This window comes from Orbilia oligospora (genome assembly GCF_000225545.1).
Source record: "Orbilia oligospora ATCC 24927 unplaced genomic scaffold scaffold00210, whole genome shotgun sequence".
In the NCBI taxonomy this organism is placed as follows: Eukaryota; Fungi; Ascomycota; class Orbiliomycetes; order Orbiliales; family Orbiliaceae; genus Orbilia; species Orbilia oligospora.
This window is the reverse complement of record NW_011645767.1, coordinates 769,281-791,933: the sequence shown is the minus strand read 5'-3', so window position 1 is coordinate 791,933 and position 22,653 is coordinate 769,281. Positions and strand designations below refer to the sequence as shown.

At 42.6% G+C, this 22,653-nt stretch overlaps 5 protein-coding genes across 5 annotated transcripts; 2 read left to right on the top strand and 3 right to left on the bottom strand.

Annotated features, from left to right (window-relative positions):
• Positions 1-3,870: 3,870 nt before the first annotated feature.
• On the top strand, positions 3,871-5,232 carry AOL_s00210g221 (uncharacterized protein; the record flags this gene model as incomplete). Its single annotated transcript, XM_011129023.1, has 1 exon — positions 3,871-5,232. The coding sequence occupies one exon, from the start codon at positions 3,871-3,873 to the stop codon at positions 5,230-5,232; it is 1,362 nt and encodes a 453-aa protein (XP_011127325.1).
• A 1,077-nt stretch (positions 5,233-6,309) lies between these two features.
• Positions 6,310-8,933, bottom strand: AOL_s00210g220 (uncharacterized protein; the record flags this gene model as incomplete). Its single annotated transcript, XM_011129022.1, has 3 exons — positions 6,310-8,417; positions 8,494-8,702; positions 8,767-8,933. The coding sequence occupies 3 exons, from the start codon at positions 8,931-8,933 to the stop codon at positions 6,310-6,312; spliced, it is 2,484 nt and encodes an 827-aa protein (XP_011127324.1).
• A 3,340-nt stretch (positions 8,934-12,273) lies between these two features.
• On the bottom strand, positions 12,274-16,735 carry AOL_s00210g219 (uncharacterized protein; the record flags this gene model as incomplete). The annotated part of the gene is made up of 7 exons (XM_011129021.1): positions 12,274-14,293; positions 14,359-14,646; positions 14,699-14,810; positions 14,896-15,507; positions 15,575-16,012; positions 16,088-16,280; positions 16,475-16,735. 7 exons carry the CDS (start codon positions 16,733-16,735, stop codon positions 12,274-12,276), a joined length of 3,924 nt encoding a protein of 1,307 aa, XP_011127323.1.
• A 683-nt stretch (positions 16,736-17,418) lies between these two features.
• Positions 17,419-20,531, top strand: AOL_s00210g218 (uncharacterized protein; the record flags this gene model as incomplete). Its single annotated transcript, XM_011129020.1, has 10 exons — positions 17,419-18,200; positions 18,252-18,347; positions 18,409-18,563; positions 18,614-18,647; positions 18,721-18,899; positions 18,982-19,819; positions 19,884-20,069; positions 20,125-20,275; positions 20,344-20,433; positions 20,499-20,531. 10 exons carry the CDS (start codon positions 17,419-17,421, stop codon positions 20,529-20,531), a joined length of 2,544 nt encoding a protein of 847 aa, XP_011127322.1.
• Positions 20,532-22,010: 1,479 nt separating this feature from the next.
• On the bottom strand, positions 22,011-22,412 carry AOL_s00210g217 (uncharacterized protein; the record flags this gene model as incomplete). The annotated part of the gene is made up of 1 exon (XM_011129019.1): positions 22,011-22,412. The coding sequence occupies one exon, from the start codon at positions 22,410-22,412 to the stop codon at positions 22,011-22,013; it is 402 nt and encodes a 133-aa protein (XP_011127321.1).
• Positions 22,413-22,653: the final 241 nt, after the last annotated feature.

Here is a 22,653-nt window from a genome sequence, read left to right as displayed (position 1 = left end):
CAACATGATATGTTTACGAGACCCCCCGGATCGAACCCTCTGCTTCCAATACAAATTCTGTAGAACTCACTTGCACTTGTGTTGCTGATGTAGCAATATACATTATGGAATAAATAACAGGCAAGGATTTGGCTGTCTCAAACTAAATTCCGCTAAGGGTTCTTTAACCTAACCGGCGTTTCAATAACAGTAGGCCTACTGGCCCAATGGGTAAGAAAATTCTTCCACATCAAAGACATGAATTTCACTAACATCTCTTATAGCAAGGCGTCTGACTACGATTCAATTCGATATCAGGAGATTGCAGGTTCGATCCCTGCGTAGGTCATCACCAATTCTTTTTTTAGTTTTCCTCTTGGGAAAATATTCTTTTATTGTTTTTTTATTTTTTATCTCTTGATGTTTCCGTCGCCATTGGGGGAGATTCGGAGATGTTTGTTGTATAGACGCCAAATGCATACGCGAGAATGACATATTATCCCGTATAGTTAGAGAAGACCTTTACTCAATTATCTCGTAAACTAGAATTGATTTCTCCTTCAGAATAATAGAACTCGGGGGTATTATTATATTAAGTATATACAATACCTTGAGAGATATTTTGGTTATCTCTTAATATCAAACATGAAGACTAGGCGATATCAAACTTTCGCTGTTATTTTACCTTGGAGTAATGTTCGCATGAGCTGCACCAAAATTAATGTGCGAGGATTGTATGAAATCACTCCAACATTAACCTTTACACATACAGGACAACGGCAAGAGCTAGTTAGATCAAAAAATGTATACGAAACCCGTAGAGGCATTCCGAGATTATTATGAATCCATGCATACTATACTTATTTGTGTAGCCATCGTCTCGTTGCTATTTGTTTTGGGGGGTTTTATTCTCTTTCCTGCCGTGCCAAGTACTCATCCCGCCATACAAAAATTAGGTGTGGTGTCTCGCGTTGTAGGTGTGTCTCGCAACCGATGCCGATGCAATGAAATGCAAAAGCTACCGAATCGAAAAAAAAAAATGTAGTGACCTACGCAGGGATCGAACCTGCAATCTCCTGATATCGAATTGAATCGTAGTCAGACGCCTTGCTGTGAGTTTGTTAGTGAATGTTTCAATCTGATGGAATATGATGATATTGCTTACCCATTGGGCCAGTAGGCCAATTGTTGTTACCGACCTTCAAGTTGTGATTGATATACCATCAAAATCTCTACAAGACAGACGGACCAGCACCGCGGCAATAGCTAGTGCTCATGCTAAGTGGAACTCGATATGTGTACTATAGCTAGGCTGCGAGCAAGAATAGCATAATCCCAATAATAACATCGATCGAGAATACGGGTATTGTACTTGAGGCCTTCAGTTTAGCCAAACGAAGCCCATTTCTAGATCTACCAGCTGCTGCAAAGGACACACATTTGGTGGAAAATTTCGAAAAACTTTGAAGGAAAAATCAAAGATTCCCAGAATGGCTAAATCCCGTTTTTGGACCGGCATCTAAAATGACACACACAACACAACCCGGGTCATAGCGAAAGCCCTGGCAGTCGATAAATATTTCAAGACCCAATGCATTCTCGCAGCCTTTAATTAAACTTTTCGAAGATGAAATCCATATCTTTATTTGCGGCAAACTTAGTCTCGGAGCCGGACAAAGTGTCATAAGTGGCTTCAATTACAACAACCTAAACATCATCTCCCTACAACTCATAATCACAGAAGCCGCTAAAGTCCCATTACCTTGTCTTTCCACTGATTGTTATACTATTAGCGTAGTATTTTATGATTCCTTTCAGAAACGCCTTCACAGAAGATTGATAGAGATTTCTACAAAGTGCTACATCTGAGGAACCTACTTACTAGAACTGTGGTACAAATCCGCTTTGAGATTTATCAATAGACGAATCCACCCAGGTACATATTTGATAGGTTTTAAGCTTTTAAATTATCTTTTGGAGCTTTTGGAACGGCACGCACTTGCGCTATGGCAGGGTTGTTGATCACCCAGTTGCTGGGGCCTTATCGTCGCGTCGCCCACACCGCGATAAGATGGATAGGTGGAACTGGTGTTCGGCAGCTGACTTAGAAACATTGCTTTCAGGCAGTAAGAGCCCTTGCTTCCAGCCTAACCTTTGGGCCATTGCGAGAGTATAGAGGAGATCTGTCCGACGTTCAGAGTTTAATTTGCGGTGAAGTGGTTCATGACGGACCGGAAAAATTCAAGCAGCCTTCGTAACGGATTCCAATGACCACAACACACAACTGCCAGATCGTGAAGACCTATGCTCCGCACTGGGGCTGTAACACAAGGAGACGCCTAGAGATACCATCCCGCTTGAAACACCTCAATTGAAAATAAATGATTAGCGTCTGAATACACTCAAACCTGGTATAAAAATATGTCCACGCGATATCTACTTATAGGCCGCCTGCAGCGGCACTTAAACCCGACTACCAGATCTTTATATTATAATTCTAAGTTATAATAATATTATTACAGTTCTCTACATTATTATAATACTTTTTGATTTTAAACCTGCCCACCTAATTACCAGCGTATCTACCCAACTACCGGCGCACCTACTAGTACGCTACCTACCAGCAAGTGAGCCACCTACCTACCCAACGACTAACATGCCAGCTAATAAACTGCCTACCTACCCAACTACTAGCATGCTAGTTAGTGAACTGCCTACCTACCCATCTGCCAATGTGCCAGTTAGTGAACCGCCTGCTATCTAATAAATCACCTGCCTACCTAACTGTTGGCGTGCCAGTTAATAAACTGCTTACCTACCCAACTGCCCACGTGCTAACTAATGAGCTGCCTGCCAATAAGCTGCCTGCTAGTAAACTGCTCGTTACCTAATAAACCACCTGTTAGTTAATAAGCTACCTACCTACCCAACTAATAAACCACCTACTAGTTAGTAAACTACCTGCCTACCCAGCTAGTAAGCTGCCTATTAGTAAACCACCTGTTGGCTAATAAACTGCTTACTATTTAGTAAACCGTCTACTTATCCAACTACCAGTGTACCTACTAATAAATTAAATAATAAACTACCTACCTAACTAATAAACAACAATAACTAAATAAGCGGCCCACTAGCTAATAAACAGTTCACCAGTTGATATGCCAACAGTTAAGTAAGTAGACAATTCACCAATTGGTATACTGATAGCTGGGTAGGTAGACAATTTACTAAATAATAGATGGTTTACTAACTACCTAAACTTACTAGCAGGCAACTCACTAGCAGGTAGCTTATTAGCTAGTATGTACCTAGGCAGTTGGGTAAATAAGCAGTTCATTAGCTGGTGTGCTAGCAGCTAAATAGGTAAACAGTTTACTAGATAGTAGGCGGTTCACTAGCTAACATGCCGGCAGCTGGGTTGTTGTGTAATCGATTTTAATATTTGCTCTGATTAGCAATTTTTAGAAAGTCTTGGTAAAATAACACATTTTTGGACCACACCAGCCCCCTTCAAGTTACCCAAGTTTGATAAGACTCCTCCTTTGCAGTCGGGCATATCCCGATTTCCGTCTCCCGATCTTAGACGATCTGTGTGAAAATGCAAACGCCACGCTAGATATTATTAGATCAGCGTAAATTTAGAATATCGATGGCTCGACATTTCGAAATTTAATGTTTGATCGATTCCATAATGTAAAACAAGAACTACATTTTCGAAGTTATAGTATCCACAACAGCTTCTTACGACCAGATTAACATATCAACATCTCTTGTTAATACCGAAATCTCCCCAATAACCTATCTTATTATACAATTCCTAGTAACTTAGCCCGAAACTCGAAATTTGGACTTGCGAGTATACCTGAAAACCACTAGAAAAGAACGAAAAATATGTCTTGGAATTTGAGATTGCGAAAAGTCCTGTCGAAAGTAGCGTCAGGCCGCGATATCCGACGAGAGCTAGAAGGATGTGTTACAGTTACATACGTCAAGAACTCGAGGCTTTTCATCATGAAAGTTCCGTTTTCTAATTCTACTACAATTTACGACCTCAAAGAAATGATAGCAGCCCACATGGCTTTGGATAGTACTGAAGACCTGGGAGTAATAATTTTGCCATATGGTTGCAAACAGAATGACCCAAGATTGAAGGACCTAGCAAAATGCGAGTGGGAGAAGGCCAAGGAGCTCATCTTGAACATTCAACCAAAATCTACAATCCGAAGAGACTCACGAATTGGTTATCCAAGGGCTGCGTGTCTTTTCGGGTCTAATTTCACCCTCCGTCAGTTGCTATACCCATGGGATCCTATGGATGTTGAGTTCTTTGTGGGTGCTGAGAACTCTCCCCTGGCTGTTCCCAACGAAAGATCAAACCTGATGACTATGTACCATCAGCTGGAGAGGCTATCGAGCGCATCCGTCATCCGGGGGAGGGGTGGCGGCAGAGATTCTGATGAGCAAAAAGCATTCCGAGCAGCAATAATTTCCCACTACGGCCTTGACCACCCTAACAATCCCAATGTTCCAGACGCGGATAAAAGATATCGATACCAATTAACAGGAATTTATTTTCCTTCCAAAAGGCTGAAAGCCTCACACATCTGTCCAGCTTCCGAAAATGGGATAGCTAGTTTGATTGGCCTCCGTAGCCCAATGGATGTGGGCAACGGCCTACTATTGCATGCTAGCGTTGAAAAACTATTTGATGCCTTCCGCATCACTATCACACCGAGCAAAAACGACATCGGGAAAGAAATATTTATTTTGAGAGTCTTCAGCTCAAGGCTCCTGAACGCCAGAATTTACCCGGCGCAGCAGAGTGCCCGGGGATGCGAAGGTGAAGAGGTACCGCCTCCAATCAGATGGAGGGACCTCGACCGACGTCAAGTCAAGTTTTCGACCCAAAGCGACATCACCCCGCTCAAAAGAGCTTTGCATTGGCATGGCCAGAATGCGCGGTACCATCTTAACCGTTCCAAGTATGGTCAAGAAATCGATCTGTCCTTTTCGACTTTTGCGTCGGATGAGGCGAGAGAATTCGCCCATTTAATATCTTCTGGCCTGTCATCTTTCGGTTCACCATCACAGATCAAAATCCGGCGGTCATGGGTCAGCACTGAGATATCGATCAAGTCAGAAACCCCGCTTCCTCCAGCACTCTACGTTTCACCCCCGCTAGGCTCGAACGAAGCAACCGAAAGCGAAAGAGCAGACGAAAACGCGGTTTGCCCCGCCTCCCATGTAGATTGACGCTTCTTAGGTAGAGTTAATCCGCAATACCTTTCATCCAGTTACCCCATCCATTTGATTGGTTCGGAGCTCCTTTGCGTTCTGGACTCGCAATCCCAATTACAGTGGCCCACTCTGAACCAGTTTCCTTTCCTTCCTCTCATCTTGAATTTGCTTCCTAATACCGCTTAGGATTCTTCTTCCTTCTGCCTAATCCTCTTCTTTGTATATACCTAAACCTTGGGCAGCAAAAAATTACAATTCGTTTCCGTAATGCTTTTTTAACCATGATCTTTCCCCAGATCTATATAGCGATTCAAAATGTTAACAGAGATAGGCATTCGTAAAGACGAGGTATATACTAAAGCTATTAAGTGGCCAATTATGTTCCTCACTCCCTCGAAGATTGTCGATATTTAATATTTCGCTATCAGGAAGAATAACATCTATAACATATACAGGTGCAAGGAAGAAGACAAGTTCAAACCGCAATCGAGCCAAGGAATCTGAAGTTTATAAGTATATACACTTATATTTTCATGCCATAATAAAAATATTGTCTCATAAACTAGACCCTACCTTCACTTGAGTCTGAGTCATATAATGGCAGTCTGGAAGAAAGCTTTCCGAACCATAAAATCAGCTTTTATATACTATCAGAACTTTCCAACCATAAAAAAAAAAAATGATACCTATGTTAAATTCAATATTATCCATAAAAGAAAATATGCAAAATGTAAAAAAAATAATATTAAATAAAAACTAATATTTTAAAAGATCTGAAAGTTTCGCATAATAATCAAACTCATCGAGTCCAAACTATTATGTGCAACTTGGAGATTTTTCAAAAGATCAGTTTATAAATAAAAATAAATTGCACGCACTTTGTATATTTCCTGGTATAAAATATTGAATTTAAGATATGTATATTTTTTTTAGTTAGTGTTAGAAAATCGTGATAGTATATAAAAGCTGATTTTGTAGTTCGGGAAGATATCCCCCCAGAATGCCACCGCGTATACCCGCAATGAACTGCAGACGAGAGAAATTTCGAAACCTGAACAAAGGAAATATTCTCAGAGGGTGCCTTTCTTTTTTTTACCAAAGAATACTCATCTGTGACGAAGATGTGATCAGATTGCCGTTCTCATCAACTAACCCCGCTGCCTCTGCTTCGCGATATCTTTGGGATATCATCTCAAGTTCTTCCTCAGTGGATATGATATCCACCTGCATCCCAGTAACCATTCCAGTTTCTTCCCACTCCATAACAGATCCCCCAAGATCTATATTGCCTAGTATATTGTGCATTCCTTCGCTACATGCCCAGCTATCTAACGCCTGGTAGTAAAGATATTGCTGTAGGTCCGGCGTTGAGAATCGGTTGCAGGATTGAAGAGCTGGTATATTATTCATGTAATTTTTGTGAAGCTGAGACTTTCGGCGAGCGTTGTGCTTGGCCAGCATTTTTCGCCAGTCAGAGGTCATTGAAATTGAATTGGCAATGTTCTTCTTGAATCGTTTGCAGGCATCGGTCAGGACAGGGTTAAGGTACTCGTATAAAACAGGGCCACGTGTATCCGCAACACGACAAAGGCAGTATAAAGCTAGTTCCACGCCCCCCAGGACTGAAGAGCGATATAAGGGTAATGTCCCATAAGCCCGAATTAGCATTTCCAAAGACAAGGTATGCTTCTCGGTCCGGGAGTAAGCAAGGCCCAAGGCAAGTGCACATGCTGAAAGATTCGCACCCCAGACATTAGCCCGATCCTGAGCCACCGTCCCCATCCCCGTTATCTGTTGGACGTCGGCCCCCGAGATGCGTCTCTGAAGTATGTTTGCCAATATTATGTTGTCTTCATCGCGAAGCACCCCGCAGAGACCAACCAATGATGCAAAAACCAATTGAGACCAAGAACTCTTCAGGTCGAGATCCACGTGCCCAAGTCCATCGAAGATTTTCGACTGCAATTTTTGAATGGCTGTGTATTGAGTTTGTGTACGGCGACCTCCCTTTTGTATCATCCAATAAAGTTTCCATATATTTACTCGGATCATGAAAGAGTAATCCCTCCCGTATCGTACTTGTAGCCTCTGTAGTAATAAGTTCCGCTGCGGGCATTCACTTTCCGAGAGTGCGTGGTAACGATCACACCAGCTCAGTCGGTCACAGCCCATTCCGATTGTTTCGAATATTTCGATTGATTTCCCCGCGAAGGGCGAGATATTGTCCCTGAAACGATCGAAGCCGGGTTTGGCCAGCATCTCGAAGGCTCCCTGGAGGCATAGCGCGGTAAAGAAGCTTTGATATCCGTATTCCCGTATAATCCGGGGTAGGTGAACCACACAACGCCGGAAATCTCTGTCGGCTTGATATTCGAGCGAAAACAGGAAAGGGTCATCGGCCGCTGCGCATGCATCCGAAAACAATTTATCAATCGAGGAAACTATGATCCTCCCATTGCTTTTGTTACTCTCGCTCTCTTGTTTATTCGTAAGGGGGCTCGTTTCTGTTCGCAGAATATCCATGCAAACTTTGTAAGGTATAAAAAAGTCGCCGCCACTTTCACATAGCTCCCACACATCCTCGGAAGCTTCCTCGTCTGACATACCCAACTCCCGGCGCATATCCACCTGTGTAACTATCCAAGCGGAATGAGCCTTCCAACCATTAACCCAATCCAAATACTCACTCTCGAATAAACGAGAGTATCGTCGTAGCCGTTCCAAGCTCCAACCTGGTGCCACCATATTAGGAGATCCATGAAATAGCCCATCTTCAGTCTCCGCAAGAACATCGATGTCGGTAACAATTTCGAAATCTTCGTCGTCATAGAAATCATCTTCCTGATTATCCTCAATCCCAAGTTCCTTGATACCGTTGATTATGACTTTCTGAAGGTCTTCATTTGTCTCCTCGGATCGATTTATCACTCCCTCGACGGACTTGTGCATGTGGCCAGTTTGGTCAAATGGAGACGCCTCCTCCTCATCGCCGCGTACGTCGTTATCGATGGCAGCTCCATTCTGGTCATTTTCAATGCCTTCAGCTTGGATATTCCCGATATCGGTGTCGGGGCTCTCGCTAGTGGGGGATGTCCCAGTAGTAGGATTTCTTTCTTCTTCTTCTTCTTCTTCTTCCTCTATACTGTTCGCACTTGGTAGTGGACTAGAAAATTCGATGTCGCCGGGGCTGGGGATCACATCTAAGCGTGAAAAGTTCTTGTCATCAAATAAATTATAAATAGTGATATCATGCTCATCAATAAAAGTGGCGCAAACCTTCGAAGTAGTCTGATTGAAGACTCATTATCTCTTCAATCTCTTCATCTTTCAACATTCTATTGGACCTTCCAAACTTAACTCGAAGATCAGAGTTATTAGTTCGACGCCGTTCGTCGATAGCTCGGCGAATATGAAGCCTTCTCTTTTTCGTCAAATTTTTATGCGATACGCCCCATATCCCAAGGATCCTTTTCAAATTATATGGCCTATAACGATCAATTAGTCCCGTTCAAGTAGACTGGGAGGATGTATACCAAGATATCAATATACTTTATATCAAATCCCTTCTCTTCCTTCAACGCTGCAAGAATAGCTTCCTGTTTTTCTCCGGCCTCATGTTTTTGCAGAATAAATTCTTTGTGGACTTCTATGTCTTTGCGTTTGCAGTAGGCCCGCGCGGGCTTGGCAGCTTGGGATTGGACAATGTTATACTCCATTGCTATAATACTTAGGCTGTAGCATTACTATTTAGAGTATGAAGGCTAGTACTAACTATAATAGTATTATAGCTATGCAAAGAAAATCTTAGGTAGTGCTAAAACCAGAGTTGGAATTGCGATATTTGTTGTGTTATAAAAAATAAAGTCAGCATAGGTAGGGGAGTACGATGATATTTATAACTTTTCGTACAAACACCTAGGTTGGGATGGTCCCATCTTGGAACATGTACATGCATGTCATGGAGGAGTCGATTTCTGTTGTTGCAGGCGGCTTTCCCTCCCCTGATAAGCTATCCACCAATTGCCTTCAACCACCTCAGACAACTTCGTCAATACCTTCCACCTCAAAAAAGTAGACTTTTTTTCAGCCAATCAAACCCCTTCAAAGAAAAGTAGACTTTTTCTTAGCCAATAAAACCCTTGAGCAAACAGCTTACTTTTTCAAAGCAAAGTAGGAATACCCGTCCTCTGCATTCCCCGACTCTCGGAGCGGATAGGCTGCTCTAGCGAGAAAATATGACCTATGTGTTGGCAAAGCCGATATAATAGCCGGGTTGATATATAATATAATATAGTAGGCTCTGGATATCATTGAATCGAGGCCCCTACAAATCAACAGTTTCATTCAGCCTTTGAGCTTTTTAGTACTATGTTATGTTGCAAGTCACCATCTGCAAACTATATGATGACATCTTCGGTTTTCTTAGACCCTAGAGGTCCGCTTTCAACCGTTGCGCTCTTCCGGTTTCGAGAAAGAAAAGATACGACAGATAAAATCTTAAGGATCATTACACGTACGTAACAACTTAAACTTTCCGGTTTACTCTCAGGAGGAAATTCAGAGAACCAACAAAAGATTTCCAAGAATAGGGGAAGCTCATATAGACCACCTAAGTACCAATAGATGATAAGTCGTGCTCATCTTTACCTTTCAACCCATCCTTATTCATACTAGTCTTCCATTCAGATAGTATAAATAAACGCTATGGGCTATTAGCCGGCAGCTTCACCAAGGGTTTACTCTCCATATAACGTAGTTCCTCCTCCTTTAGTTTCAATTAATTTTGGCTTGACGATATATTCCCGTTTTCGTTTTTAAAGATCTTGCAGGGTTGACAAGAACGACCTAACAAAAAAGAAGCGAAGAATTGAAAAGAAAAGATACTACTTAAACAAGAAACAAAAGACTGCAATAAGTTCTATATCAGTTTCCTCTCTCCTACATTCAAGTTCACAACTGTCTGGCCATCAAGAAAGTAAAACTGTGGCCAAGATTAATGATAGAAGGAGGAAGAATGCAGCATCAGCACCGAGGTTAATGAAGATACCAAAAAAATAGCAAGATATCTTCAGGATCTTCGTCTCGGATGTCTATAAGGCTGAAATTCCCTGGCTTGCGTTTAGCCTTTTCTATTGGCCAATATTGGTTAATAAGATTGGAGAGGGACAGTTCTTATTCGAATACCGAGGAAAAAATGCATTTTCGGTACTTTGAGCCGTCAGGCCTATCTCCATGAAGTATACGTATACGGGCAAAGGGCCCTCTCTGGGGGGCGTGGTCATGTTATATCAATAGTCTGGACTGTAGAAGGCGCCATATGTACAGGTTGACTGCATGGCCGGATATTAGCTTAAATTTAAACTTATATAAAGGAAATCATATAAACTGCCATCAATCTAGATACTTTTCGATTTATTCATAGCTTGTATAGTACCTCAATCAAATATATATGCGGAGATCCGGACTACACTTACAGAACCTGCCGAGTAGTCAAACATTTAATTAAAAAGGGCCTAGACTCATGATAGGAGAAATTGATAGACTTGAATGTGCAAGATTCGAGGGGTACATAAAGATATATATATCCAGGTTGCTTAATCCCAGCTTTGCATTGTAGGACTTAACTTATAGAACTGAAAAAAGACTCACCGCGCATTGTGGGATTTGTCCTTCTTCGAGCTGCCCTAAGGCAAAGGGCCAGAACAGAAGAATCCAAGATAAACATAACATCTGGAAGGCTAGTATAAAAGCCTGCATAGCGTTACAACTATTGCTCGGAGTATATGGGTTAATGACTAAAGAGATTTAATTCCGCCAGTTCATGGTTTTCTGGAAGTTTGACCGTCAGGCATGATACTCGGGAGCCAGTTGCTGTGTCATCTATTTAACCTTTTCGCCAAATTCTCCAGCCTCGTAGATCCTCGCTGGAGCAATGATTAATGCGTGAGCTCGTGAGTATCTGGTGATTTGTTTTGTGGGTCGCATGGCGTTGACCATTTCCCGCCCACATGTCATTTTATTGGCTAGCTTTTTATGACACACCAATCGAATGATAGTGCCAAGCCTATTTAATTGCCACCTTGAAGTTTGCAACTAACATTTAATTATATTACAATTGATCATTATTCATGAACATATATTGTATTTACTGTCAATAAGTTGGTGCAGTAAGGCAGCATTTAATCCATGGAAATTCATGTGATCAATATTAAGAGAAATCAAGATTATGGCAAGGTATATGAGGACCTGCGTGAAGGATTGATGTACATGTATGTACCTATACGTATATACTGTGTATATGCATATCGACGCTAACGTCGACGATAAACCCCCCTATTAATATATTCGCAATAACCCTTAAGTATAGAATAGCTACCAATATTGGCTGGAATTCGGAACAGGATTAAGCCATCACTGCGCGCATGTGAGCTTTCTCTTCAAACGATATTCTCGCCCGGGCAAGTTTGAGCGAACTCGATTGGGAAGGGGAGCTCTGAATTTTATCTTATATAAGCATTTACATGTATATTATCATATTAGGTAGTGTCGTAGTCTAGTTCATAGTTAAAGTACCCACGAGACTAGTTGATCGGTATAAATCAAGCCACGCATATATATATGGGCAAAGTCGGCGGCTTGGACTTGAAACTTAATAAATATAATTGTCATAGCCGAGTAATTGGGACCTGGGGTCTAGACTCAAACATTTGAGGGTAGCTATTTAACCCATAAACTTTGAGATCTACTACTTCCATATATCCTTTATAAAAGTATACTAGTAATGTTAAAATTATTATCATTGTATCTGTAATCTTTATCCTTATTTTAAATTGTACAAATTTTCATTTAGCTAGCGTATTATACATGTTATGTAGCCACGTATACGTAAGTGTTTATGATGTATATTGTCCAGAGGTATTTAGTGGAACACGGATCAACTTGTCTGGTACCCAGACCTGGAAGGAATCAACAAATGGCAATAGGTGAGCTACTTTAAATATCTTTGGTACGAAATCTTACTGCTTGTATCAGGCTCAACTCTTATTTAATCAAGTTTCAACTCGTTGTAGACTTTCTCTTGAACAAGAAATCAGTTGGGCTTCCTACAACGGCATTCCTGGTATCATCGCATATCGGCTCAAGATCCCCCGGCGTTAATTTTCTGCGCTCCCTAGCAGATATAGCATCCACACACAAAAACCACTTTCCATTCCTTGATTCCAAAATAGGTTGTGATTTCCGGTTTTTTTGCTTGAGATCAACCCGGCCGCTTTCAATCAGTAGCTTGACCATTTCCCTGCGGTTAGCCTCAGCCGCGATATCTAGTATAGTTCCTTCGTTCTTTTCATCTTCATCCAGGTCATGAATGAAAGGGATTAAGGCTTCCAAGCAAGCGACGTTATTAGCCCAGGCGGCTTCTCTGAGAGGCGGACTATGAATCCCTCTTGACCAAGCGTCTTGAATCCGTTCTGGCCCAACTGCTGAGATCAGACGCAACATTAACTGCCTTATACAAAGTTTCATTGGTTCCCTTCTCTCCCCCTTATTGCCTGCTAGCTTACCGAGTAAAGCCACTCCTAAAAGAACTTTAAAAGAGCTTTTCGACTCTATCGTTTCTCTCAGATCGAGTGAAAATTCTGCAACAGCATATGCCCTCATACTCAGGGCAACTGAGAGTAATGATGATGAGTTTCCAGCGTATAAAAACACCAGAGCCTCGTTTATGTCGCTCATTTCTTGTGGGGAAAGGGCAGCCAGATCTTTAAGCTCATAAAGCGCAGGCATCAGCTTTGCTAGGAATTTCCCGAGGAATAGTTTCTGCTTTTCCAAAAAATTGGATTGTAATCTCGAAGCCGTCGAACAGATCTTACAAAGGGTTTCCCAACGGTTCCCAGGAGTCCGGCTATCTTTGAACCTATTTAGAATGGCCGTACAATACTCGACCTCCTCAAAAATTCTGGCAAATATTTTTTCGGAACCATAACCAATAGCCATACAAATTGTTGATCCAATTGCATGGGTTGAAGGCGTGGAGGGTGAGAGATATCTTAGCAAGTCAAATAGCTGGAGGTCATCGTTTTTGACTGCTTCTTCGATTGGCGAATCACCTATGTAGTAGTCGGAAACACTCCCTGATTTTGGGAAAATGGGACCCCAGGGATTTATAGGAGGCATACTTCGTTTCATAATATACTCGCACACATTCATATGGCCTTTCTTTACCGCAAGGACTATGGGGGCAAGCCCATCTTTCTTTTGTTCTACAAAATGCAGAGATGCTCCAGCCTCATGAAGTGCAATCACGTCATTCAGGTCGCCTCGGGCTGCGGCATTGTGTATGGTGGAGCTTCCGGCATCCTTTCCCTTGGGAAAGAGGACCGGCGGATCGCTGCTATGTAGACGCTTTATATGTTCATTCAGTGACGGCAAAGAGGAAAAACCGGTGATCCGGGCAAAGCACTCCGGCTTAGAACACTTGAATGGCCTATCATGCTCCCGGATATGATGACTCTGTTGCTCTTTGCTACTGAAACCAGAGGAGAATAAGGCGCATCTGATTTTTGGACATTTAAAGCGTATGCATCCGTGGAGCTCATTGAAGACTTTGAGTTGACGTCCGTCTACTTCACTATAGTTGATTGATTCGATTTGGTTTCGGACATTTTTGATCTGCTCTGAGAGAGCAGATCCTTCAGATCCAAGGGCGTATGGTTCCTCCAAAATCGATAGGATATACTCTTTCGTATGATCGTTCAAATTTTCACACTCGAAAGAGCTGTCCGACCGAGCTTTTGGTTGCGATATACGTATTAACAGTTTTGCGCCGTGAATAACCGCAGTTTCGAGGTTAGGCGAAATGTTAGATAATGGGCTAAGAGCTAAGCTTATGTGATGGTGCCAAAATGCGCAAGCATAGTCTTGTAGGGCGTAATAACCGTCTAGAGCTAGCTCATAGACTCTGTTTTCGCCCATTTTTTGTTGGAATGGGGTCGATGTTAGGTATTGTGAAAAGTAGATGGCGGCATTTGCATGTTCTTCAAATAATCGAATTCGATTGCTTTCTTGTAAGTATCTTCTATAAAGTTAGCTATTTATAGATTTTATGCTAATGGTTTCAAAACTTGTAGAGTGACAATATACCTGGTGGCCGTAGGGTGTACTATGCTAACTATTCGTTCAGATTCGGAGTTCTTATTGTTATCGCAAAGTTCCACATCCACTAGAGAGCCACAAATTGATTTAAACGAGTCCAGGATCCTCTCATCGAAATCGCATGTTGCATCCACTGGATTGATACAGAATTTTGCTTGTATCTCCCGCCAGCGTAGTGGCCGCCCTGAGGTTGCTACCCAACCCAAGATGCAAAGTGCGGATGACCTTCGCGCCTCGTGTGCATTGTCAAATATGCGAATGGCAACCCGTTCATAACTGTTCGTCTTGTTAACTTTCAGTACACCCAGTATAAGTGGGGATTTCTTACGCTTGATTGAGCTCCTGAGGGAAATTTTCATTTGACAGCTCTTTCCTGAACTTTGCAACTGATTGCTGGTGGAAGAGATTGTCCAAGACTATCTTGGCATATAAGAACATCCCTGAGCATGAGGCGGGGACGGTTAGCGACGAGATCCCACCGCCGACAGCACAAAGTTGGGTTTTTTTTAAGGAAATTTCACGAACCTTTGGAACTCACTGTGACTTTATCTACTATATCTGTTTCCTCGTCCGCATTTAATCCGAAACGGGATTTGATTTCGGATGCCCGGAAGGAGGCATAGTCTGTGATGTCGGCCTTGTGCTGTTTAGTCCTATCAAGATCGATATCTGGATATACCGACAACGCTGCTTCTATAAACCCGTCCCGTTGCCCTGATATCAAAAATCTAACATGAGAACCATATAATGTAGCGGGCGAGACCACTTCCTGTAGCCATGCTATTACTGGGTGCGCGCTTATCGATTCAGACTCCTCAGATTCGTCAAGAGCATCAAGTACAATCCATATCTTCCCTTGGCGATTAAAACAATGTTTCAATATTTCCTCGAGGAAGGGTTCAGAGATAGCGTCTGGATCTACTACGCTAGCGCATTTTTGATAAACATATTCCAACAATGTGTCGTCTTGGTCAAGTAGCTGCATCAATAATGCACACAGCATCCCACACTTCGTCTTACCAGCCCCTTTATTGTCATTATCATGATGCTTGAAGTAAAAGTACAAGATCGTTCCGTTCCTAGTGTGTCCAGAATTCAACAGATATTCTATTATCGTTGAAACGAGGATGGTCTTGCCTAAAGCGCCGCAGAGTAAGAATTTATAGCAAAGCTTCCATTGTTTTTTAATGTGTTGAGATCTTACCTGAGCCAGGGATACCGTTAATATACAGGATGCTATCGTTTCCTGAATTACCGTTCAGCCATTTTTCGAATTTGGGACTATCAAACACCCAGTTGCCAGAGGAGGATATGGATCGTTTTTTCAGCGCTGTACGATGATCCTCCTGGTAGTTTCGGGAGCGGAGTTTTGTTCTGACAGTTTCTCTCTGCTTGAGGGTACGTTCTTGGAGTTCGTGTTTCTTGGTGATCCCGCTTTGCTGAAGTTTGTTGAGTTTCTCGTTGATCTCTTGGAGCATAGCGGGTATTTTGTCTACAATGGCGTGGGAATCTTGAAGTTCCTCGAGGATAACTGTGAGCTTTTCGTCCGAAAGCAGGTCCCGGTGCCGTTTGAGGCTATCAATAATGGGCTCGAATTTAGTTTTGAAAGTCGGCCAAGCATAATCCAGAAACCTTCTCCAGTCTTTGTATGACCACGAAACATGTCAACGCCTAGACCCTCTGAAGAAAAACGTGAAAATAGCCGCCCGAAACCTACTTGGTTTTGCAAATACCTGTAAAACTTCATGATGAAATTCAAGAATGTCGTAGAAGTAGATTTCTAGAATTCTCCGATAGTCGGGATAATTTTTGAAGAGTCGGTCGTATTTCCCAACACCATGAAGCACATCTCCGATTTCTTGGTATACACCCAGTAAACGCTCTAATGTTTCGATTCTAGTCGAGGCGACCTAATAGCATCCTTGATTTTAGTCCAAATCTGGCTTGTCATCTGAGATTCATGGGTAAACTACCATCAGCGCTAGCTTGATAGGCCCCTTTGTATATATCGCGAAGTTAGCCTAGCTTTATTCATGCATCCTATCGAAAGATCGTGCACGGTTCTGAGATTGACCCGAATCCGACCGTAGCAGTGTTCACTTACCCAGACATATGCCACAACATCAGAAGTGTTGAGAAATATTTGCACCAACTGCTCAACTTGCTTCATACCTTCCAGAAACTTTTTCATTTTGTTGAAGCTCCGTAACTTCTTCTGTGGGCCGAGCTGGTCCTGGAGTTTCCGCATCTCCGCTCTGACATCATCGAGGCTGCTGAACGAGAACTGTTGTCTCTGTTCCGGGGAAAGTCGTTGTCGGAACTTCTCAAGCGACTTCTCGAAACCCTCTCCTACAAAGTTAGCCATCTTTCGGTATGAACCACCGTATTTCTAAGCGTATACGTTCTCAAAATAATGCTTGGAGTTGTGGGCGGTTAATTTAATCGCGTATAGTCGGACGGTATGTTATCCTCCTTTTCAAGTGGAGAATTCTAAAGTATTCCTTCTAGATGGCAATCTTGGGTCCTTCCAGGAAGGCTGGGCTGGCTTCACGCAAGCCTTGTTCATTGTGTCTTCCCGTGGGCCGCAGAAAACGCCCAAGCCTCAGCCTTCCTGCAGCTTCTCTATGAATCCAGACCCGGGCCACTTAAATCAATAGAAAGCTGGCGAGCTACCGAAAAACAATGCCTTGCGTCGAGACTTGTGGGCTATGCAAAAGATTGTTTGAGGCTGTCGGATTTCGATTTTCGCGCCTCGTTAACAGGAAACAACGCTCGCGTAAAGCCCGACCGATTTGGGGGTGGATACAAACATGATGTCCTTACTTACAACTAAATTTCATCTTTAACTTCCCATTGCAAATGTTTTAGCGCTGATAGATCCCTAGTACTAATCTTTAGATCCGTATATCCTTCCTCCAACTGGTGCGAGTCGTTGTATCTCTCGGGCCTTAGCAAATATTAAATGCGTTGGAGCCAACTTATCTTGAACTGAAATTTGCCCGTGGCTAGCGGTCGGAGCGCGCTCATCGAATCGCAGGTGGGATCGCGATGCAGCAAAAAAGGTCGAGAGACGGATCTCCGTTTGCAGATAATGAAATTCAGAGGAAGAGAGTACGATCCGTATCTGATGGAACCAAACCTATGGACTGGGAGGCGAGTCAGCCCAAGGACCAGATCGCAACAGACGCTCAAATCGAGCATGTCCCCCCAAAAAACGTATGCTATGGTGCACTGACCGACGTTAAAGCTGAAGTTACCTACATTAAAATTTCAGATGGCTTAATTCAACCTTGGACGTCTTTCCATAGCTTCGACTTGCGGCATCAAGAAGGCGCGTACCTACTATCAAAGCCTGACAGCACTACTTTTGGACTGATCGATTTTCGTACCGCACTCTGCCTACGCCGGCTTCAAGGCTTCGATGGGGTGTTCTTTCGCGCGGTTATATCTTCTATTAGTTTTGGGAAGATCCCTCGGAAGCCAACAAAGAAGAAGACCCGAATTGACATAACAATAAATATCGTCGGACCAGAAGGCACCATCCATAAAGTGGGAGATGCGCTCGATAACGCTCATGCATACCTTCAACATCCCGTATTCCTAGAATCTGGGACTAAATACTTGAATCCCCATTATCTTTATGATGGTGATATTATGTCAGACCTAAGGCACCTCATCGGGCCGATGCCTGCCGATGAAAGGTTGCAGCGAATGTCGCAAGCGGTGGAGAATGTTTTGGAATCATTGGGAGAGGCCCACCTTCCCGTATCCCACACAACCGACGTGGAGTCGATAGGAAATTTTCACCTAATTGGTACCAAACTAAAGCCGTGAGTAGATCTGTCGGTATGGCGAATACAATTTCGACTAATATTTCATAGCCACCAAATTGAAGGCATCCGTTTTATCCTTTGCCGTGAAGACTCAGCTCTATCACATACGATAGATAGTGAGTTCCTACAACTAGTTGAAACATCGTTAGTGTAAATTTGGTATCCCATATAGCCACTTTCTTTGCGTTAACGTATCTCTTTCTAGTCTAGTGCCACAGCGCTTAGGCGCATGTCGTGGCGGTATTATCGCAGACGCTATGGGCTTGGGGAAAACATTAACAATGTTGACTGCTATTACATGCTCGAGGCAAGCAGCTGGGGAGAATCTTGGTCCAACACTAGTGGTGCTCCCTTCGAGACGTAAGCTTTCCAATCTTAAAGTTTCTTCCCCTCACTAAAAATGGCCATAGAGATATTGGATGTGTGGGATTCAGAGATCCATAGGTAGCAGCCTCCGCACCAATATCGCAAGAACTGAAAGTATGTATTTGTCCATGACTCTAATAATTCTATCTAGACGTTTCCAGCCCGGCGCAATGAAATGTTATCATTTCCATGGCGACTCACGCGTCAAAAAAAATGATGCTTTATTGGGATACGACGTAGTTTTGACCACGTATCACACTCTTGCTGCTGATTCACAAAAAGGTCGGGTTCTTCAAGATTCCAACTGGCTAAGAGTTGTGCTTGACGAAGGTGAGTTACGAACTCCGATCAACTGACCGGAATTAAGGTCTTCGTTTACAATTTCTGTTCGTTAATTTATATTTGTCTACAGCACACTGGATTCGGAATCAGTCAACCCAGTTGTTCAAAGCTGCTCAAAGTCTTAGGGCCGAGACCAGATGGTGTTTAACTGGGACACCGATCCAAAATAGTTTACATGACCTCAGATCACTTTTAAAATTCCTTCGCTTCACTCCTTTCTGTGACAAAGGATTATTTGAGAAGCATATCATCGACCCACTTCGAACCGACTCCGACACTTCCTTAGTCAATCTGCAATACCTCCTTCGGATTATCTGTCTGCGTAGAAGTAGCTCTCTTCTAGAACTTCCGCCATTAGAAATGAAGATAATACCCGTTGCACTTTGCGCAGAGGAACAAGCAAAATATGAGAGCATTCTTGCAGACTGCCAGAATGAATTCGACAAATTAGTCTGCATGGATCAAAAATCAAAAACTTGCGTGCTATTTGCCACAATGATGAAACTAAGAAGGCTTTGCAATCACGGGACGGTTCCACTAATAGCTGATTTCAGTCGCTCTCCTGCCATGTCCCCAGGGCGCGATGTCCCTACAAGCGACGGATGCCAGCTCTGCACTATAAATGGATCCGACACACAAGCCATGCTAAACGAGCTTGAAGGTTGCCCGGAGTGTGGTCGGCTGCTAAACATCGACATAATTCCTAATCTCGGGGTCGTATCAGAATATAACCCCGTCGTATCTGCGAATCTGCGCCCTCCAGCTCCTGATTTTGGAATGCTATCGCCCCCAACTTCTGAACAGTTTTTTCCAGCCGGAACACAGTATCTAGCAGAGCCAGGATACTCTTCTAAGCTCAGCGCCGTTGTTTCCAACATCAAAGAATCGTCTTGTTCTGGATCGAAGAGGTAAAGCAAATCCAAACGTGCCCCATTTATGAATCTCGAATTAACCATGGAAAAATGTATCTAGCCTTGCTTTTACAAAGTGGCGTTCAACACTGGAAATACTTGGCGAAATGTTTTCGAACGTCGGAATCAAGTTTCTAAGAATAGATGGAGGCACAAACGCAATCAATAGAAGCTCGATTGTAAAACGGTTTCAAGAGGACGCAAGTATATCTGTGCTGATTATGACTATAGATTCATGCGCTGTTGGGTGAGATCGAACCTCCATATACAGACCGTAAACTCATTCTCTAACTGCTTTTTAGTTTGACATTAACAAACGCGGACAAAGTCCATATGATTGAGCCACAGTGGAACCCCGCGATAGAGGAGCAGGCTATCGCAAGGGCCTATAGGATGGGGCAAAAAAAAACCGTTACCGTAATCAGATATATTACAGAGAAAACAGTCGAACAGGTTTGTGATCCAGGTCGGAAATTAATCTTCAATTGGAAATAGGTTAATTTCCATGTTTTAAATTATAGAATATTGTTGCCCTACAAGCGAGGAAGAGTCGCCTTGCAAAGTTTTCTCTGAGCGATACAGCGGATGGTGATCTTGGAGGAGCCTTAGAGGTAATACCAACCTGCATAAAGACTCTGCTGGGCTAATTAATTGACATAACCGACTTTTTTAACAGGACATGAAGTTTGTGTTGAACCCGGAGTTTTAAAGTATCGATACGTATCACGATGTTGAAAGGTGAAGCTGGTCAGCTCTAGTCGATCTCGTACCCAGAAACGTCAGCTCTGAGTATCCCAAAGGTCCTTCTTGCGGAATCATGCACTCTAGGTCCTCGACTCGGCATCATACGATATAGCGAATCGCTTGAGGGACGTCAATATCGATATATCCCAATTGCCCTGCTGCATTGACAGAGTCCATGTCTACCAGCGCCAATATCCGCCAAGGCCTTGTGTCGGAATATCACACCTACAACACAAACATACCCGTCAATTATACGAGTCCAGAAGAACAAGACTAGTTTAGGTCCCTTTAGCTTATGTGACCATAAGGGATTACCTTCAGATCCAGAGACTACAGTTACGCACTGGACACGAAGATGCATAGTATGCAACATACTAAATATGGTGTCTTGCGACACACATTGTCCTTTTACGCTTACTCACACCTCATAACATAAGATATATTATATTGCGCAACGCTGCTCACCGATCTATATTATTTGCAAACTGCTTTAGCAGGAATAATACATAAAAATTTCAAAAAAAGTAAGCTTGTTTAAGAAAAAATAAAAGTTGAAATAGAAAATGAATTGTTTATTTGGGAATTTGGTCAAAATTTCCTAGAATTAGAATAGTCTACCGCCAGCGGTTTAGCCAGCAGTTTAATGAGTTCTACAGCGAGTCCCAATCTTACGCATTGTATACATGCGTTCTCTCTCAGTCTCTTCTGCTAAAGCAGTCAGGCAAATCCTGTTATAAATGATCTTAGCCATGCCTATGAAATACATCAGGTATAGCAGGTCTCGAGCGCACCCGCAGGTCACCTTGATCGGGTTTAAAAATCCCTTTGCGAGGCAATGCGACAAAGATTTGCACAGTAACTAACCAAATAGTGCGATTTTAATCAACCATCCCTTTATAGTTTCATAATTTTAGAGAAGGTAATCCATATAGCTTTTGATAAAGAATCGTTAAAACAGGTTAGCCGGCAGCCAGGCCTAGGCGGGCCTATTACAGGAGATATTGCTTAGAAGTGTTCGATCTGGTGAGAGAATTGAGCAATGTTTTAAATAGTTCTAGCCGATCAAAATATTTCACAGAACCTTTTCAATCTCCCCAAAAAGAATGTAATTTGTGTAGACCCAACCCAGGAAAGGAAAATGCAATGTTCAATACTTCTCCAAATCGGCATGCATGCCTCTTAACTCAACGTTTCCTAATTAACACTTGGGAACGAGACTAATTAAAACCTAACTACAAGTCGAAGCAAACTAAATATGCATTAAGCATTGTTTAACATCCCTTATGGTAACAATAGTTGAAGGTAACTCTGCATGACCCCCAGAACCAAACCGTTCCGCACTTTTTACAGCCGCCGAGCGAATAGATTGATTTACCCCTAGGCCGATTATATCAGCAAGATTATTGAATACCACAAATAAATACGAGGATATTCCCACTACGATTTAAAACACATACCTTTCTCGAATCGATTGTCCAGTAGAGACCCCATATTCTGCAGCGGAAATGTAATCCTTTTTCTTCCCGCAGGCGTATTCAACAAAACAGCTGCCGAGCCTTGCGCCGCCGTTATCTTGAAATTGACGAACTTGTCCACGATACGTGACAGCAGGGTTGAATTTGGCAAGTGCTTGTAGACATGATTCGGGGTTGATGTGAATGCCACAGACTCCTGACCCCTTACAATCCCAACTATCTCTTCTCTCGAGCTGGGATCTAGTTTCAAGAGCAAGGTTTAAGCTGGTGTCCCTTGTATCGTTGGGAAGAGAAGTTGGCAAGCTCAGTGTGTCTTGTACAAGAAAAATAAACAAGAGAAGAAAGGCTTGGGTAAAAGCGAAGAGCTTCATGTTGCTACTCGTATAGTAGGGTAATTGTATATTTGAAAAAGGATTTAGATTATAATTAGGCTTCAAATAGAAAAATGTGTGTTTCGGGGTGGAAGCGTTGGATGGCTGATATTTTTTGATAAACAAAAGATATTTTTCTAGCGGCATCTCCGTCAATTTATACTTTGGACAAACCTAGATAAAATGGTCTAGATACCTACTTGTGTGAACATCGGGCAGGTATCATGAATGAAGTCTCGTC